Source organism: Salminus brasiliensis, chromosome 1 (assembly GCF_030463535.1).
Source record: "Salminus brasiliensis chromosome 1, fSalBra1.hap2, whole genome shotgun sequence".
NCBI lineage: Eukaryota > Metazoa > Chordata > Actinopteri > Characiformes > Bryconidae > Salminus > Salminus brasiliensis.
This window is the reverse complement of record NC_132878.1, coordinates 17,402,090-17,422,224: the sequence shown is the minus strand read 5'-3', so window position 1 is coordinate 17,422,224 and position 20,135 is coordinate 17,402,090. Positions and strand designations below refer to the sequence as shown.

The window sequence follows — 20,135 nt, the reverse complement described above, 5'->3', positions numbered from 1 at the left end:
TGTATGACTGTAGGAAGTCAGAGAATGTGTACTTTAGACAAGAAGGCATGAAGAAACCCTTAGTGAAACCAAGACTCAAGGGGGAATTCATCATGACTCATGACAGTGGATTGTGGAAAAAAATAGACTGAATGTAACGTTTGGAAACATGCCCGGCAAGACGTAAAATTAGTGTGAGGTAGATTATGACTCTCTACAATGGACTAGGGCATGGTGTATGGATTGGCTGTTAGAAGGTAGCAGCTGCATATGAGATTGGTAAAGAATGTGATGACAGGCAGGGGTTTTATGTGGCAGTATGAATGACTGGTCAGTTATCACGGTAGATACAGATGCCTTGCTCAGCATACAAGCCCCTAAAGAAGGCCAGTGATACCAAGGGAACACTGGCCTGGCCATGGGGCATGAGTATAAATTCAGCAGTTCACAGTGAATCTGTGATGGCAAAAAGTAATCAGAAAGACTAGCAGATCAGCATTCCACAGAGTGCTGCGGCATAGGAGCCATACTGAAGGCAACCGAGGCAGACACCCAAAGAAAGGCATTCAAATGGAAGGATGTTTTGAAGGGTGCCTCTGCAGTATGATGCAATGAGTATAGTTGAGATGGCCCAGGGAAGCAGGAGTGGAGAGGGTGATGCGATCGTGCTTAGCTTGCAGAGGTGAGGGATGAAAAGGCTGGTGTCTGCATGTGGATGGCTATGACATTACTATGACATTGCAGAGGGCCTGACCATCTAGGGAAGGGTGTCACAATCTTTCCCCTGCTGGGGTGACTCAGCTATAACTCCCTTGGTTTATTTGTCTCTCCACAAAGTCTTTGGGTGTGTCCAGAAACTTTTGCTACTGCTCCTCTCTTCAAACTCTTTTCTTACCACAGGCACTGGTCTACAGAGATTTGTGTGATCAGAGAGTTATATGATCATGATCTAAAGACCTAAGATATATTCGGACTGTGCAATTTGGCAGCACTCTCCACCACAATCACGACTATCATCAAAACACTGGCCAGATCTTTTTTTGCAAAACAGTTTCAGGCTTTGGATTCCAGTCTGTTCCTATTTCTTTAGTTTGTCACCCACCTGTAGATAAAGTTGTTTTTATGAAAATATTTAAATTAAGAGACTGTTCCTACTCTGAAACTGCATATTGTTTTAAAATTCTTATGTTAACATATTTGTTAGGGCTAAAATCTATAGATTTTTAGAGACAGATTTCGTCCACATTTAATACATTTGTAACTGGAGTGTTTTCTGTGATCAGATTATGCTTGTTTACTGGTAGATGAGAGCAGTGACACAGAATTTATTCCTGTGTGATTTAAATAATCTGTCACATTTTCTGTTAGAGTCGTTACGAGAATGTGAGAACCATCTATTGTTCAACAGCGTTGTAGAACCCCCACTGTTCCTCTAATCTAATTTAATGAAAAGTCCAAACAGAATCCGGTCAAAGTAGATCCAGATACTATTCAGATACAAAAAGAATGTTCATGCCAGATGCAAACATCTGTCACAAAATAATGTATCTAGTTTTAGGTTGAGAAGGCTGCTCTGTCAAAGATGCCAAAATATACTCCTTAAGCAGTTCCATATAAAATCCATTGCTTTGCTTCATTAGCAAAATTCTTTGTAAATGGGATGTTTCTGAGAACCATGCTCAAGCCAAGAACCATTTAGGAAATTTTAGGAGTTAACAGTGAGGTCACTAGTTTAACAATGAGGGTGTCTAAAACAACCTATTGATTCTTGGATTTCAGCCCAGCTTGCTCAATAGGTTTGGCCCGATTCCAAGTTCTGGTATTTTCCACATTTTGTGTCTATATTAAAACAGGCACTGCTGACTGGCTAATGGGTTGAAATATTCTTTAAATCGGCAATTATGTTCCAGATTGTGGAACATATGACATGTGATTTAATCAACTTTTTAGTTGTCAATTAAAAAAATACTTAAAGATATATAATGCTTTAATTTCATTTGATTTATTGGTCCTATGTATGATGTTTATTGTATAAATGGAATGCCAAAAAATCAAACATGCTTGTCACCTGAGAGTGAGGCAAAACAGCTTGCCAATAGAATGAACCTTCTACAAAACATTGTTGACTTTAATACTATTCGGACAAGATTAGTTGAATGTGGAAAAGTGTGGTGCCTTAGGTATTTTGTCATGAGAGCCTTTTATAGACTGTGCAGATAATGGAAGATTTTTTTTAACTGGAGAAAGGTTCAGTCAGTGTCTAAAAGTTGACCTGCTAGCATTTTGTGTTAAGCAGCTTTTGCATTTTTTTGAGATCATTATCATTTTATGTGATAAGGTAAAGTAGCTTTTGCAATTTTCTTATATATGTACGCTTGTAAATTTGACTGGACTTGCACGTTGCACAGTAAATTAACGAATGGCAGCTAGTTACATAGATAGTCAAGATAAGTCAAGATAACTTGAAACCTTAGGGTTGTAAGAATCCGAAGTTACAGTAACTTGTACTGAATATGGTATAAAACCGTCCTTGGTGTGCTGGCAGTATGTAACGAGTAGACTCAATTCTGCCCATCAAATCTACCCATGCAAATCGCTCGAAAACATTACACATGGCAACATTCCCAGTACTTTACGGACACATTTCCACAAGACTTATCCTGTCCGAATAGTACTTATGTTAACGCCTTTGAAAGCATAGACATGCTTGAGAAGGTCTATTGTACCTGTGGTGGTAAGAAGGGAAACCGAAGGGGTTTGACGACCATGAGAAATGCCATAAAACTGTACGTTATAGACTGTAGAGTCCACAAGACCGGGTACTGTTACATTTCGGGTCTCACCCAAAGGTTTCAACTCAACTAGGTCATAAAACTGCTCCCGGTCTGTGACACGAATGACAAAACCATCAAAGTGTCCTTTCACCGTGCTCCAGGACAGGGTGAAGTTGTTCGGGTGTGTATCAGATACCACTACAGGGCCCAGCGTGGGCTTAGGTTCTGAATGAAAGAGAATGTATAAATAAGTGAGAATTCAAGAGAGAATACTAAGCAAGTGAAGCAGTCAGTCCCAAACAAGGTTACATTTCAGGTTTGAGCTCAAGTTAAACTTTTGGAATAAGTACAAATGGGCATTTTTATTCAAAATATCTTTTTCAAGATAGATGTACAGAAGAGAGGGGAAGATTTGAGAAAGTGGGTGTATTGTGAGCTACACTTGACCGAATTTGTAAGGTGGCTCTAAAAAAGGAACATCGGAAAAACAGGATCTCTGGGAACATTCAGTGCAAGGCAATGATTTCTGAACTTTTTCAGAGGTATTTGATGTTTTTATCTTAAGCATATCTGCTGCAACTAACGAAGCCTTTGATTTACCACCTGATTTGCAAATGTGTGCTCTTATGAGGGATTCTGTTCAGGAGACTGGATTAAACGTGGCATTTTGTGTTGAATTTGGAGAAAGCACTTGTTATATTAGTTAAATTATTATATTATTATAGATTATTATATTAGATTATATTAGATTAAATTATTATATTATTATAGATATAGATTATATAAATTATAGCTATTTAAATTGTTTGTGGTCATGGTTGTGTTTGACTGGTTTATTGCGAACAGCTGAATTTTTGTGTATTTTGCTAATTACTCATTTGCAATGGGGTTTAATCATTTTAATTGCAACTGTAACAACTGCAGTAACTAATATTTTTTTAGGACAATGTGTCCTAATCCAAGAGTGGGTGCTCTTAAATGTTGTATGTAACCACCATGTATGTAACCACCATAAATGCTTTGCACCAATCAGCCATAACATTAAAAGTGAATAACATTGATTAACTGGACATAATGGCATCTGTCATGGGGTGGGATCTACATATCAAGCAGCAGGTGAACAGCCAGTTCATGAAAAATGGGCAACTTTGACAAGGACCAAACTGTGATGGCTAGACAACTGGGTCAGAGCATCTCCAAGGTGTTTCTGTTATGCAGTGGTCAGTACCTACCAAAAGTCGTGGTCCGAATAGGGACAACTGGTGCACGAGTGACAGGGTCATAGATGCCCAAGGCTGACTGAAATGTGAGCCAGGGTGCTGCCCTTTTTTGGGCTCCTGAGGAGATATTAGACTGAGCACCACAACTCTAACAATTCTGCCAAAATACCGAATTACATTTTTACTCACACTTACATTTTTTGGGGCATCTGCCAGTCACAGGCCCTTAGAATCGTCCTAACCCCTCCATATGGTGATCCTGCATATGAAGAGCAAAGGCTAGCCTGCCTGGTCTGATTCACAGAAGATACACAGAAGATGTACCGTAATATAAACAGATTAAACAGTTTGTGTTGGCTATGTCTTGCAGAGCTAATGCCTCGACAGAATGTCAGAGCTGTTTTAGCAGCTTGAGGAGGACCTACATAGGTATGCAGGTGTTTCATACAATTACTAAAGAACGCATAGTTTTCATAATGGTTTGACGATTTTGTAGGATTAAAAGCTCACCTTGTTTAAGAGTGTTTTGATTTTCCTCATACTACACTCAGTTTATACCACACTTCCACGACCAATATCATCCCCCTCTCTCGCACATGTGATGCAAACTACACTCTTTATAGAGATTGTGCTTCAGATTGGTGAAGGCAATATATGAAAAATGCAATGCAGTACCTGTGGTGACCACAGCAGTCAGGGGAGCTGAGTTGCGATTGCCAGAGGTAGCGTACAGCTTGATGTGGTATTGTGTGTCTCCTTTAAGCCCACTCAGCACTGTGGAGCGCACCTCGATGGGCAGAGTACGCCCCATAGCCTGCGAGGGCAAAGCAGACTCTCTCACCTCGACTATAAAGTTATCATACATCTTTTCTCCCATCCGCCAGGAGAGAGACAGTCTGTCTGACGTAACGTTAGAAAGAACTAGCCCGGACAAATCTGGCTCTGCCGCTACAGAGGAAAGAAAGGCCAGCAGTGACATTTTGGTTCAGTAGGACATAGCTTTCTTACACTGCTGTCTTTTGGTCCCCATCGTTCTGAACTTCAGGACTGAAAGCAGGCATACTTGACATTCCCTTACTTCTAGCACATGCAAATTGAGGAAGAACTGGAGCGGAAAAGAAGGGATGTCCGGTTACCTGTGGTTGCAAAAGCACTGATGGTGTGCGTTCTCGTTCCCTTCACAACTCCACTGAGGTAGGCTATATAGTCAGTGCTCGGCCTTAACCCAGTGACATCATAGGAGATTGCATTGCTCGACAGGTTATATTCAGCTGGCTCCGTCCGCCAGCTGGAGTCTATTATCTCCAGAATAAACCCTTCAACATTTCCTCCAGTGCCATTCCAGGACAGGGAGAAGCTCTCTGATGTCACATTAGACACATGTAGCTTTTCAATCATAGGTGCACTTGCTAAAGGAAGAAAGGCATTAGAATTAACATGCTGAAGAACTGAAAGCATATGTGTTTGGAGGCACACTATTAAAAATAAGGATGCTTCAAATGGTTCTATGAGCAGTGCCAAAAAAGAATCATTTTTGGGCCCATAAAGAACCATGGGCCTTATTCACCAATCATCCTTAAGAAGAAATTTCCCCTTAAAGCCCACTTACACAGTTTCCATGAAGATTCTGACATTAAGACATCTGACAAATATTATCTCATTAGGGATTTGTTCAATGTACAAGGACAATGGGATCCATTATCATAGGAGGAGAGCTGTAAACAAGACACTTCTTAGGAAGATATTTCTGAATAAGGACTCTTAAATGTAATGAGTTGTGTGAGTGTGAAGAACCTTTAAAATGGTCATGAAGTATCCAGGTTCTTTAGACCATTAAAAGGTTCTTCATACATTTCTATTACCAATGACTGGAGTGAACATGGACGCTGTGGTTCCACACCTTTCTGTCCTATTGAAATACAGCCTAAATTGTCCGTCATGTTGTCAAATTTGCATCCAAAATCTGCACAGTAGGGACCATAGGTGGAGCCACATCCGCCTACTCATTTAGTAGAGCTGCCCCCCTTCTCCCAGACTGTGTCAGACCGCCTCCATTGAGCTTACGGCGCAGAAGAAGAGTGGATTTCCCCCCCTGAATACCCAGTTTGTCTGTTAAGTGTAATGTTTCAATAGTAAAACAGAACAGAAATGGTGCAATGCCAAGGCTGCCAGTCACATAATTCCTTATTGTAACCCTGCTTTCCTACTAAAAATTTAGAATAAGGTTTTAAAAATGGGCCAATATCAGCAGAATCAGAGAAACCTAACTGTTGGAATTAGACCCTGGAGATGGAAAGACAGTTTAGAGGAGGAAGATAAGATGGAAAATGGGCTGTTTTGTCATTGAAACAAGGAGCTACACATCACACTGCAACCAGCCAGCAGAGGCGCTAGATCTGTGGTGGTTTCACTTTTGAGTGATGTTGTGCTGTTTTCTACTGTCACTATCTGTTACTAACATGATTGGTTCTTCCATGACATCCCCTAAAGAACCATTTGAAGCACCTATATTGTTAAGACTGGAGGCTTTGAAGGCTTACTAGCATATCATAAATAGAGGAAGCAGGTGAACAGAGATGAAGGTCCTACAATAAATGGAAAGAGGATGAAAAACGTATGACAGGGTAAAATATTTTTGATTTCCCTTGCTAATAAAAAAAAATAGTCCATAGGTTATAGGCTATATATATATATATATACATATATATATATATATAACAACAATTATATATATTATAACAACAATTATACAATTATTTAAATTATATATATATATATATATATATAATTTAAATAATTGTAAAATTGTTATAATATATATAATTGTTGTTATATATATATATATATATAACAACAATTATATATATTATAACAACAATTATACAATTATTTAAATTATATATATATATATATATGTATATATAATTTAAATAATTGTAAAATTGTTATAATATATATAATTGTTGTTATATATATATATATATATATATATATATAGCCTATAACCTATGGACTATTTTTTTTATTAGCAAGGGAAATCAAAAATATTTTACCCTGTCATATATATAAATATAGCCTATAACCTATATAAGCCTATAAAACAAGAAAGTACAGTATATTATTAGTCATGTTTCATAGTAGAATCTGTTATCTTAATCCTCTTGTTGTTTTACATACTCATATTTTACTATGCAGAACTATGCTATACACATCATTTTGCAGAGCTGTGTTACAGTAAAAGGTGTTATTGCACTGTACTGAACAGGAGTTGTGAGTTAAATAGAACCACTACCAATTCACAGTTCCTTATTGCCATGCCTTGGACATTCCTAGGTCTGAAACAGCAAATCAAGATTCAATGTATCCAGTATTCGATTTCCACCACTCAATTTTTCATAGTAGCCAATCGTTTCTGACATACATTAGCAGTTTTCTATTACATTGTACAGTATGAAATGTTTTTTTCATGCCTTGTGCTTCGTCATTATTTCCTAAGGGGGAGCACAAAGTACACTAATAAAACAGAGGCTTGTTTAACTTAGCCAAGCAGCTCGCTCTGGGCTCCCTGTGTTACACTAATAAAGTCCAGGTGGGATCTACATCTACATCTGTGTTACAGGCTGGAGACTAATAAATTTGAATAATAGTCTTTCACTGTGTAGTCTCTTAAACCTAATGCCTTTTTACCATGTTAAATTTGTTTATTATTCAGTAAGAACATGGGGAAACAATGCAAATTGGCATTCTTAGGTAATAGGAGTGTGGAACGTCTGAAGGTTTGCAGTGGTGGTGCTGTGTAATTGTAACATACCGTACTGTATTAACCAGAACAACCTTTTTTAAGTTTCTCATTCAGTATATAGCCTTTCTGTAGCCTGTAACTCCCTCTTTCTGCTTGTGTTCTGGGCATGCCTGTCCACTAGGGGGCTTGGTGTGCTGACAGAGACCCTGTTTCCTTGTCTCAGAGCCCACACCTGCACACTTTATGGCATTTTTAAGGGTAAGTAGATCCAGGCTTAGCAAAGTGTTCATTAAAACAACAGGCATTTGAACATGGCTGTATTATTTATCTAATTAATACAAGCTTGCAAGCTCTGAATGAAGCCTTCTCCTCAACACCTCATCAAAAAATTCCAAAGAGTATTAGAAACAAGAGTTTTAGAGTATTTATATATTGGTGCAATAAACCAAGGGTTATTTCTCAAAAGCCATATTTTAGAAAATTATAGAACTAATTTATATATAAAGTCTAAAAAAGCATATCTCTGTCCTCTGTGGCTGCTATGAGCCCTATCCAAGTCTCCTCCTTGCTGCAACTCTTGAACTATCTGATACCTCACTGAGCTATATGCATCATGGAACCTCACAAATTCCAGTTCTCCAACATATCCACTGCAATTACTGTCTGGACACTGCAGGAACCTTAAGATGTCTGAATCTCTCTGAAGGATCTGATCAAACATGGCTACCACTCTGCTATGCTATGCCTGCCCCAGGCTTCTGTCTGAAACTTGTAAGTACACCTACAAGCAAGAGCAGGGCCTTGAAGTTGCTGGTTTAATGAGGCACCTTGAGAAGAGTCTCCCCAGTCACAAACCTTCCAATTTCTGCTTGACAGTGTGCTGAACACACTGTGGTGGTGATGTGTAGTATATACCATATTCTGTTGTTTTTTACTGAAAGTCTTATTTGACAGTTCAACTGTATAGCCTCTTTTGATCAAGAATGAAGGCAGTGACCCAGAATGGAACTGCATTAATGCTGAATTTCACCCTGCTGACGACTCCGTCCTATTTAAGTAATACTAAACAAGAATGATGTGTAATAGCACCTTTATCATGTATTATTTTCTATATTATTATATATAAATAACTTTTATAAAATGTTATTATGTATTATTTAAAATCTTGATTTCTATTTGATTTCTTTTACCAGTAGCTCTGTGTATCACAGCTCTTTCCATTTCAGCAGATCAGTACACTGAAGAAGCAGAGGATGCTGTAGCTCTGCCATGCACAGACTCAGTACACAGTACTCTTTTGTAGAACGGATAACACAGAGTAAGACCATCAAGCAGCACTTCTGCATCCCAATGTTTCATCATTCGGCAGACTCTGGATTTAGCTCAGTAACATTTAAAAATCCAATAACGAACTTTAGCAACAAATGCTTTGTTTGAGCAAACCTGTGGCTCAAACCAGCAGTCCATGCGCAAAGTGTGGAATTCAGCTATCAATTTTCCTCTTAATAATTTAATCATTAATACATGTGAGGTTCTTACTGAACTGCTAACAATTAAGTTGTTCTTCATAATTATTGCAGCATTGTTTTTTAGTATATAACATTTATCAAGGGGGCATAAGCTTAAATTCACCCCACTGGTGGGTAAACCGTAACTGTGGTTGAAATAATAGAAGGAATAAAAATGATTGCTGGGTCAAGAAAGGATCATTTTTGTCTGACTCACATCTAAAAATGAATTTACTGACAAACAGGTTTCTTATGAAACGGACCCCAACTTAAACTGAGCAGGTCAATCAAGAGCAGGCAGATGAATACAAACAGGCAACACTTTCATATTGAGTGAGATGCGAGTACCTGTGATTACTTCTTCAGTGTAGACAGGTCCGAGGAGGGAGCCCTGATGCACCCCATACAAAGCGACTGAGTATGAGGTGTTAGGGCTAAGACCGGGCACACCCAGGCTAAACTCATCACCGGATACAGACAACTTCTGCCTTTCTGGACTCTCTGAGTTTGCCACCTCAATCACAAAGTTCTCAAAGGCAGTGCCCTCCTCAATGCTCCAGGACACATTGAAGCTGTCCCATGACACATCAGACACAATGACCTTCCCAATTCGGGGCTTATTTTTCTCTGACAGACAAAGAGACCAGCCTGGAGTTAAACCTGAGATATAATGCATTACATATCAACAGTGACAACTTTACTAAGCTGAAGTCCCATTACCATCCATTAACTTTACCAGATGATGGTAAGACATAATGAGTGATGGGAACAAAGATTTTTTTAAAAGGGTGGAATTTTAGCCACTGGCCAAAGTGAACGACCGCTATCAGAATCATTGTTCTGGAGGAAAACCTACCAATTCTTAAGTAATGCTAATCATGCTACCGTTCTCTTGTACTTCCTGTATTTTTCTTTGTTTTAAAGTCATTACCATACCACTATGTAGACAACATGACCATTTAGGAACAGCGCCAGGAATGTATGCAAAAAAAAGGTTCTACACACATCTAGAACACAAGACATGCTAGAGCTTGATAACTGGAACTCTAAAGCATCTATTAGACAATTTTGCCTCACTTCCATAATTGCTATTGATAAAAGCAAGGAGACAAGTTAAGGACAGATTTTACAGGCATGAAACCTCTAAGTGACGTATTGTGTATTTGGGGAGGAATGGTCAATTAGAAAGATTTAAATTAGAGAGGGTAGGGATGATGGAAAAAGTATGGATATGGGACCAATTTCCTTCCAAATATGCGATTGTAGATCGGCTAGTAATTTAGCCGATGCTGAGAGCTGGCCATATTTTGCAGGTTGCTGTAGCTCTGTCCAAGGTGACAGGGAAACCCCAAAAACATTGATCGGTCCATCTCTAATTGAAATCCATTTGAAAGCCATGGCATAGTAGTGCATTGCTTCCAATGTGACAAGAACTGGAGCACTAGAATGTTCCACCACCCAGAAGACATGGAGATGGTGGCAGCTCAGAAGTTGAAAGTGACTCTTAGATGAAAGGAGTGAATTCTGCAGTTAAATCGCTAGCAGACCCAAGACAACCTTGAAAGAACTCACTTGCTTGCTCTTAACACGAACAGAGTTTGGCAGTGAGTGATCTTGGAAGTCTGGGAAAACATTGGCTGGTCTGATGAAACCTGATTGTGGCAATATGATAATAATAAGTGTTTAAAACAGAGAGTTTTGAATGCTAAAGCAAGTCTGACTCATGAAAATCATGAACATGATTAACAGCAGTGTTTTTACCTAGAAATATCTTTTTCAGCAGGATACGTTCCTGTTCTACAACAGCAAGACTGTTGACGATGGGTTTGAGGAACATTTCAGCTGTGGAAAGCACTGGTGTTAGCATTGTTGTTTCACAGCAAACTGAGACTGTTCTGAGTGTAAAAGATTGTGCAAGGTGATATTACCATACATTGCCATTGAAGTTAGAAGAACCACTTGCTGTGGATATTGAGAATGCTGTGCTTTGTTATTATTATTATTATTTGTGTTATTTTAGGCAGTAGTATTCCTAGTCTTGGTAACGTTAGCTAATCCTAGAAAATTCTTCAGCATGGAAAAGATCAGACAACAGCAGGAGTAGCTTGCGTCTGGGTGTCACCAAGTCTGTAATACTACTGTTCAATGACTTCTCCATACCAACAACCGTTTGTAAGACTTGCCAGATGAAAGCCTGTGCTGTTGACACATCACATGTGGGACGTTCCAGGAGTTTGATTAATATCACTGGGAGTTTTGACAGAAAACCAGGTTCCAATGGCCAAACAAGACAAAAATAGAGCTTTAAAGTATGTTTACGCTCATGTAAAAGCACCCTACTGGATCTGGGATGATAAGTGGCTATTGTTCCTCCAATGAACCGAGGAATCTTGAGGATACATTTGGTCTTTTAAGCTTGAGATTTCAGCTCAAATCTGGAAGCTAAGGCTGTCGCTGGATCTTCCAGCGAGGCAAAAATCCAAAGTTTGTCTCCAAAGCCTAAAATAGTTCACTGACCACATAATCAAAATTTCATAGTGGCTTTTCCAGACTCGGACTGTAGAGCTAAAAAAGCAGAAAGCATACGCAAGGACCAAGGGTCTGAAGGTTCCAGAGAGATTTGGAATGGACAAATGGTTTCATATTCCTTTAAATGTGTTTTCCCATCCCATCTATGATTCCAAGAGAAGACTGAGCTGACATCTTGGCAAAGGAAGGGTACAGTAAATACTAAATATGGGAGTACCAATATTTGTAACTGATGTTTTTTTTGAAGAATTCATCATTTTAGGTCAACGTAAGGCTAGATTTTCATATTTTACTACTATAACGATTCAGAACTGTAAACCAGCAGAACTGCCTCCCACATTGTGTCAATATTAAGAACCTAATGTTTCCACTGATTTTGTAAAGACGTTAGAAAGGATGATGAAAGGGAATGTTGTGACTATATATGGTTCATATAGACAATGTTAAAAGCAGTGATGAATGATGGAAGAAGCTCGATCCATGTACCTGTCTTGACACGAGTATTGATTGGTTGGGATTTCAGCCCATACAGCGTAACATTATGTTGTATTCTGGGGACCACGCCGTCTACTTGGTTTTCCCCCACTTCTCCCAAAATGTTTGACATGTTAACTTGGGACGGCTTTGAACTTGTCTGGGGTGCATCAGAAATGTTTACGTCACGTGGAGGTTCTAGACTCGAAGCCTGAGGTTTATATCCTGCTGCCACAATCTCTGATGCCTCAGTGACCAGAGTATAGGGAGGAGCTGATGTACGAACCCCCGTTTGGGAGGTTGGCAGCTTAGTTGGCACACTCGCGATGTTCAACGCAACAACACCTGAGGAGGTAGACTTTGGTGCTAAACAAAAACAACAAACACATTAAAAAAAGAAAGAACGTTAGAGGAACAGCACAAAATGGAAAGTGAGCGAGACATTTTGAACCTGTTTGAGGAAGGTGATGTTAGATGTGGGATATTTGACAGTATCAACACATATGGATCAGTGCAGAAATATCAAGGCATGTCATACTTCACTAGTGTTCACATTATTTAAGGTTTCAATCTTCATTTTCCACCATCTGTTTGGGAAGTAAATTGGAAAGTGCAGTATATGGCTCATTTTAACTACTAATGAAGTTGTACTACAGAGCCCTAGCTATAGTGAATCTTGAATTTGTTTTTTAATAATAGGAAACCTTGCTGTTTAATTGGATTCAAAACCTGTATGATTGATGGTTTATTTGGATCTAATGTACATTATACTGGTTTTATACTCAATTAAACTAAACAATTGTGCATTTCCATGCACTTATCTGCAAAAAATCAGATTTTGTCAGTAATCTGATCAATGCATTTACATATACTTGGGTAATCAGAGGATAAAAAAACAACAGGCTTACATAAATCAGGCAATAATTGGATTCCTTATTTGCAGCCAGCCAATAATCTTACAGAAATGTTAAACTTCCTGCTGCAGATTTTTGTGAACACAGACCCACTTTACGGGCAAATCTGGATCTCCGTCTTAATGGATTCTAATAGTATGCAATGCTGCATGTGCAAACTGAGAAAGCAGAAAGAAATACAGCTACAATCTGATTACTAAGCTAAAATCTAACTCTCTTTATCAGATTTCTAAATTTGGATTTCTAATCCGATCAAAGAAATTGGGATACGTTGTTTACATGATCACTTAAACAATTAGATAACTGTAGAAATCCGATTATGATCATGTAGACACACGCAATGGTAAGTTTTTAGGGGACCTAAAAATAGGTTTGCACTAACGCTAAGCATTTTTCAGTCATAACATCACCTCACTCATGTAGTACACCAGGGGTCATCAATTACAGTCTAGGAAGTTGTGCAAAGTAGAGTGATTTACCTGCACAAACCTACCTGATTCAACTCCTACTTTAATTACTTGGTGTTTTGTACCAAATTAAAATGTAAATATTATTGTATTACAATAAAAAAATAGTAAATAGAACTGAGGCCTAATATGCGTACAGTATAATAGATCAGAATGCCTGTTTATGAGTTACATATTCCTAATACTCTAAATTCTTGCATTCATAAAGATAATTAATTATTGGTGTTAATCAGACTGTTAACACTGCCAGTCATGTTAAGGAGGGATTGCCCCAGATCAGGCCCTGCAATTGTAAAATATTCTGTGGTCAAGGATAATTTTAGGCAAATTGCTGGGCTAGGGGCAGGCACTGGTTTGCAGGTCAGGTGTGCAGAGGTTTGCTCCTAGCTTCTTAATAGAGCCAGGAAGTACATGATTGCTGGAAAGTCCAAAAGCACTATTTGACAAGTCATTAATCACTGAGATTTCCATGAAGTCTGCCAGATAAGGTGCATGGCAACCTTCAGGCGGATGTAGAAGTCATAACATCTTGAAGAACAGACAGGTTTACACTTCAGGCTTTAGTGACTTTTTTAGTTAACTTTTTCTTGGCAGAAGAGAAGGCTTCAAGCTACAGTTTCACTGCAATCTTTAGTGATTTTGGAGTTGTGTTGTAGGCCCACTTATTTGCTTCTAATAGTGAAACATATCTGATATCAATGTAAAATGACCTCTGTCTTGAAATGACATCAGTCTGTGAATGAGCAAAGCAGCACACCTAGTTATGTAGGGTTGCTTTTCTAAAGCATGTGTCCACTAGTGTCAATGATCAGGCAAGATGGGGATGTGCCTAAAGCACAAGCCTAGCATTTTTAATGTCTTCTAATGATTTTACAATGCTATATGGCTGTTAACTGTTCCTGAATGTTCAGCCTTACCATCATTTTTTCCTAAATCTGAGCCTGGCTGTAAATCTGCTAGGCTCAACTATCTGTGAAAATGATTCTGCTTATCACATTAACAGCTGCAGAGTTGCCTCCAGTCTCCTAGCACATCATTAATGGTGCTGACACAGTTTTTGCAGGCTGGCGGCAAATTCATCAAGAGAAGGGTGGGGTGTGGGGGGGTGCATGGTAAGGATGCATTCCATGGAATTATTGTTTCCTGTGCAAAAAAGGGGAAAGAGAGCTATAGGAGAAAGGCTAGGAGACATGGTAGTGTCAGACGGATGAGACAAATCAGGTGCGCAATTAAAAATGATGGTGTCAGTTGTAATGTAGTGCTGCCCTTGAGCGGAGGTGGTCCTGGGGGCACAGCTTTGTGAATCAGGTGTGTTTGAGTAGGAACGCCACCAAAATTGCACCTCAGTTTCCATAGAACCGTGATTTGGGTGAGGTTCCTCAAGGAACCTTTCAATGAATTGTTCTTTAAAGAAATATATTTGTAAATAAGATGTCTTTGTTTGAATAAAAGAACCTCAGATTTGTGTAAAATTGTTGTTTTTCCTTGAACAAAATGTTTTCAAAAAGGATCCTTTAAAGAGCCAGTTTTTGAAGACACCGAAAATGAGTTCTACTCTGGCATTACTATACGGGGGGCAATTTCTCATGTAGTATTCTTCTATTATTCTATTGTTCTTCTATTATTCATTAAAGTTATTCTTCTTTTACTTATGAGTTATACTTCTGGACTTGCAACCTTTCTGTAAAACACCTCTGAATGAATATGGCTGGCAGAAATGGTTATAGGACCGTAATGCAAGTAATGGCTTTGATTTTGTGCTATGCTGAAGATTCTTTAACTATCCTTTATCTATATTCTATTAAGCTTTACTTGGTTTTTGGTTAGTGCTTGTCATTTTCCCATAGATATTAACATCCTTGTCCAGTTTCCCTGAGAAACCTTGGAATTGTACCATGTAACTGGCAAATACACTGTGTCTATGAGATCCATCAGATGCAATACTAGACAGTATCAAAGTGTGTGCTAAGTCCTCACGTCTGCTTCCTGAGAACTGGAGCTCAGAGATGTTACAAAAAAAAGCTAAAACAGTTGTTATGTACACCCTCTGAAAATAAAAGATTACCATCATACATTACAGGTATATTAGCTTTTAAACACCTCAATGCACAGTACTCCAGATCTCTCTCACTTACCTGTGGATGCAGTAATTGTAGCAGGGGCGCTTTTCCTCCGACCTCGTTCTGCCACCAGAGAGATGGCATATTGCATGCCAGGCACTAGATTTTTACGAGTGTAGGTAGTAGCTGCAGCGGGCACCTCTACTTCCTTTCGTTTGCCATCGGGGGAGACAAATGCCAGCCTGTAGTTTGAGATTTTGGCTTTGGGCCTTTTCCAAACCAGGGTCATTGTGGTTTCTGTGGATTCATGTGCTTCTAGGTCTCGAGGAGCATCCAGGTCTTTGGATAAGGGGGAGTACATAAAGATTGCATAAGATCTCTAAAAAAACAGGTTTAGTTTTGGACTCCTATCCAGTGTTTATATGCAAGTAAATCTTAAGTGATAAAACATAGAATTATAATCAGCCTTTTCCTAAAGCATAATAATGCTAAAATGAATGATCATGTCAAATCTTATATTTAGTACGGAGTGCAAACTCATTTACTGGCAATAACCTCAACCACATGCATTGTCTCATGAGTAGCAGTTATATAGCAGAAAGTATTTCTACTAATGATCAGTTTATGTATGTATTATATATTATACTCTAAACGTTTCCTTTAGGGAATGTATTTTTTTTTCACACAACTGTAACCATACGCATTTACATTTTGTTGTCTCACCTGTCATTGCGTTGGTGGTGGCTTGCTGACTCTCTTTCTCCTTTTTAACTGCTGTAACTCCAATACCATACTCTGTTCCAGGCTTCAGACCTGCAGTGCACATCAGCATTTATTTAATTCATCACAATAAGCAAGTAGCTCAAAATAAGAGTATTTCTTATTTATATTTATTGGAAATGTACTGTCCGACAAAAAAACAGCATTTGACTCCAGTACTATACTCACCAGTAAGGGTAGCCTGTGTTCTATTTCCTGACCTCTTGGGGATTATATCTTCACCATGGCTACCTCCAACAACAGGGCCATATTTGATACGGTAGCCATCTACAGATGCAAGACTATTTTGCCATTCCACAGTGATGCTGTCATCCGTCTGATTCACAGTCTGGAGTCCACGAGGAGTATCCAGACCTGCAGAACAGTAGAAACGGCATCAGGATTAAAATGCACATCTTTTATTTTACATGTAAACAATTAGATGGTAGCTTGTATATCTCTAAAAGAAAAGATATTACTTTCCATTTTAAATGGTAAGAAAACAAAGAACTGTCAATTCTTTCAAAGGAATTCACCATAAAATGGTAAATTGTAGAGAAAAAGTAAATTGTAGGTTCTTTCTAAAGAAACTCCCTGAATCAGGTTTTGAATTAACAGTTGTCTACATTGCAAATATATCTAATTTATCTTCCAAATTTAACCAAAATAAACATATTTAACGGTAAAATAGTGGTAAACAAACACCCTGCATGCACCTCCTCAAAAGTAGTGTATTGCAAAATATGTTTTTCCCACAAATCTATCTCCACATTGTAGCAGAACCCTGTATGAGACACCAGGCAACACATTTGTTACCATATTGTGTAATAAAGTCCTAGCTGAGCATTTCACTTGAGAATTGAAGCTGAGCCATTAAGAGAAAGAGCAAATGTTAGGAACGTAGGCTGTTCAACACACAAAATAGGTTCCATATGGAGGATGATTTTGTTCCATTTTGCTCTACAGGAAAAAGACAAAGCTTTAAAAAGCAACCAAGAGCAGAATGAAAGTACCCCGTGTTCAAAATCTGAGAAAGTCCACCAGGAGTAATACATGAGTATATAGTGTCACTTTTTCCTATTCCGCTGCTGCCTGTGTGCTTTCTGCTTTACATGTTTACTGCATTGTTTAACTCTGACTAGCAGTGAATGCAGGGATTTCTCATATCAAAATCTTTATTGTTCATATGTAGGGATTCAATGTAATTATAGCAACAGTGAGATAACCAGATAATTGCTAATTTCCTTTATTTACCTTCAGTCTGCACTAGATCTTTGCAGTCACTCTCACTTTTAGGTTCAGCAAAGTGTCTTCCTTGTTTTTTCAAAGCTTCTGACAGGCTGTGTAAAATGATTGACTACTCTCATTTTATTATAACTATGTTTTGATTTAAGAGGCTTTCTGTTTTTTCCACTAAATTCATAGAAACTGAATTGAAATGAATGTCTGTGGTAATCGATTTTACTCTACAGATGCAGTAGATAAAGGTTAGGTTGAAAGGGGCTTTTCTTTAGGAAGCCAAATGAGTTCTTCAGCAGCAACCCTCCATTTTCAGTAAATCACTTGTATTTAAGGATTCAGTACCTGTGGTGAATCTTTCATGAACAGGTTCACTGGTTGCGTTTCCCCTCTTTGAACTGAGTGATACTTGATAGTCAGTGTCAGGATCCAGTCCCTCCAAACTATGCTGCATGTTTTCTGCAGGGACATCTACATGCTTGGCTGATGGGTCTCCACTTGGGCCATAGGATATCCTAATGTTGTCCACCTCTGCCACTGGCCTGGTCCAAGAGATCAAAGCAGAATTGTCTGCCACATCTCGAACTTTAACATCGGCTGGTGCATCGATTCCTGTATAGGGAGAGGAACATATAAAATATGCCTATATTTATCCTTATTTGATGCACAATAATACGCATAAATAATGCTTATTATATTTGCAATGCATGACAGTAAGGTTATTTAAAGTATGTTAGGGAAGACCTAAGTTTGTTATTAATGTATTTATACTAGCTATCTGTGGCATTATAGTTCTAAGTCATTTCTTGACTGGAAGTGCCCACCAGCAACCAAGTATTTACACTGATCAGTCATAACATTAGCACCACCTGCCTAATGCTAAGTAGGCCCCTCAACAGTAGGTCCCAACATGAAAAGGTTTGGGACCCCCAGATCTTCAGAATGTGTGAATACATGTAAAGAGACAAAGCTGTATTACTTGTCATGACAGTCATTTTAAGTGGTTTCCCTCTGGAGTTGTTCTTGATTACTCCCACAGAGACCTCATATTCTTGCCCTGGCCCAAGTCCTGGTTGCTCGAAATGCGTTTGGGAGGGTGGAAGATTGTTAACAATTTTCCCATCCTCTTCTTTCTGCGAAAACAACAACAACAACAAAAAAACCCTCACTCAGGTGGAAAATACACAGCATGATTCTTTAACAATAAAGATCCTCACTGCTTGAAAAGTGAAGCTTATTTCTAAATAAATGCAATGCAGATCATTTAGAGTCATTTTTAGAGCAAACGTTTACAAAATACCATGTTTATTTTGAACTTTTAACCATCACCACAGCAAACTCAGTGGTGTAACAGATCATGAACAATCCAAGATCCAATATGGATCGCCCCCATGGTTCAGGGCGCACATGAACTGTGGATTAATTGCCAAAGTTTAATCAGAACAGTAAGGAATACAGTTTTACTGCCGCTGTTAAGTGGAAAGCAGAGTTCTATTTGTGTGAGGCGTGGGAGTCATATATGAACACAGGCTGAGTGTAAAAAGGAGAAATCATCAATTTAATCACCCTCAGAGTGATGGACTCCGCTATTAACTTTTAATGTTTAATAGAATGAAAGAACAAGGGCCTCTACTCAACTGCCACCTCTCAAACAGACTCAAAATACAAGTCACCAATACAAATGATCAGACCATGTGAAAATAAAAGTCACTAATACAAATGATCAAACAGACCACAACTCACTAATATAAACAAAGCAGTAACATAAAATAAACATATTTTTTCTTTTTCACTGTTTCCATGTCTGTGTAAATTCCTGACATTGAACATACGAGAATATAAGAGATCATCAAAAGTGCAGAGTCTGGTGATGCAGAATTTAAATTGATGGCAATAGTATTGGATTATATAACTATGTAATTAATCAAGTATTGTACATATATTCCAGGACTATGCTACATCAAAAATGAGAATGTCTATTTCAGGAGTCTTAACTGTGTGGTATTTATGTGTGTGTGAATAGGGGCTGGGGTGAGGCCAAAGGCCAGTAAAGCTCTGTACACAAATACAGAAGGTAAGTACTTTCCAGAGTAATTGGTTCTTCATATTTATTCAAATTCATATAAAACACCCACACTGGGCAAATCCATTATCCTGTAGTACTGACCTAAATCCCTTTACCAAATAAACAGCTTCCCTCTGCGTTAACACTGGGTTGACATTGGGCTACTTTCCATAGAAGGGAATAGGAGAGGACCAACCATATTGTGGAAGGTGAGCTCCCAGCCATCGAATGGAATGTCCAGCTGGTCCCAAAACACCTCCACAGATGTTTCTCCGATAGATTTAAACTTCAGGCCCTCAGGCTGAGGCAGACCTAAAGTGAAAGGACCACAGAGAGCAGAAATCTGAGCTATTCTGACATTTCTTTTCCATTCATCCCACTCACCCTTCCTAGGCTATAGTTGAT

At 38.6% G+C, this 20,135-nt stretch overlaps 1 protein-coding gene across 1 annotated transcript in view; it reads right to left on the bottom strand.

The window, feature by feature from the left end:
- Positions 1 to 20,135, bottom strand: part of tnca (tenascin Ca) — a 51,567-nt gene that overhangs the window by 16,278 nt on the left and 15,154 nt on the right. The window contains exons 5-10 of the mRNA XM_072673620.1: positions 19,927 to 20,042; positions 18,645 to 18,798; positions 18,011 to 18,277; positions 16,616 to 16,801; positions 16,391 to 16,480; positions 15,743 to 16,006 (exon numbers count right to left, since the gene is read on the bottom strand). Coding sequence (XP_072529721.1) covers positions 15,743 to 16,006; positions 16,391 to 16,480; positions 16,616 to 16,801; positions 18,011 to 18,277; positions 18,645 to 18,798; positions 19,927 to 20,042 — 1,077 coding nt within the window. The remainder of the gene's footprint in view (positions 1 to 15,742; positions 16,007 to 16,390; positions 16,481 to 16,615; positions 16,802 to 18,010; positions 18,278 to 18,644; positions 18,799 to 19,926; positions 20,043 to 20,135) is intronic.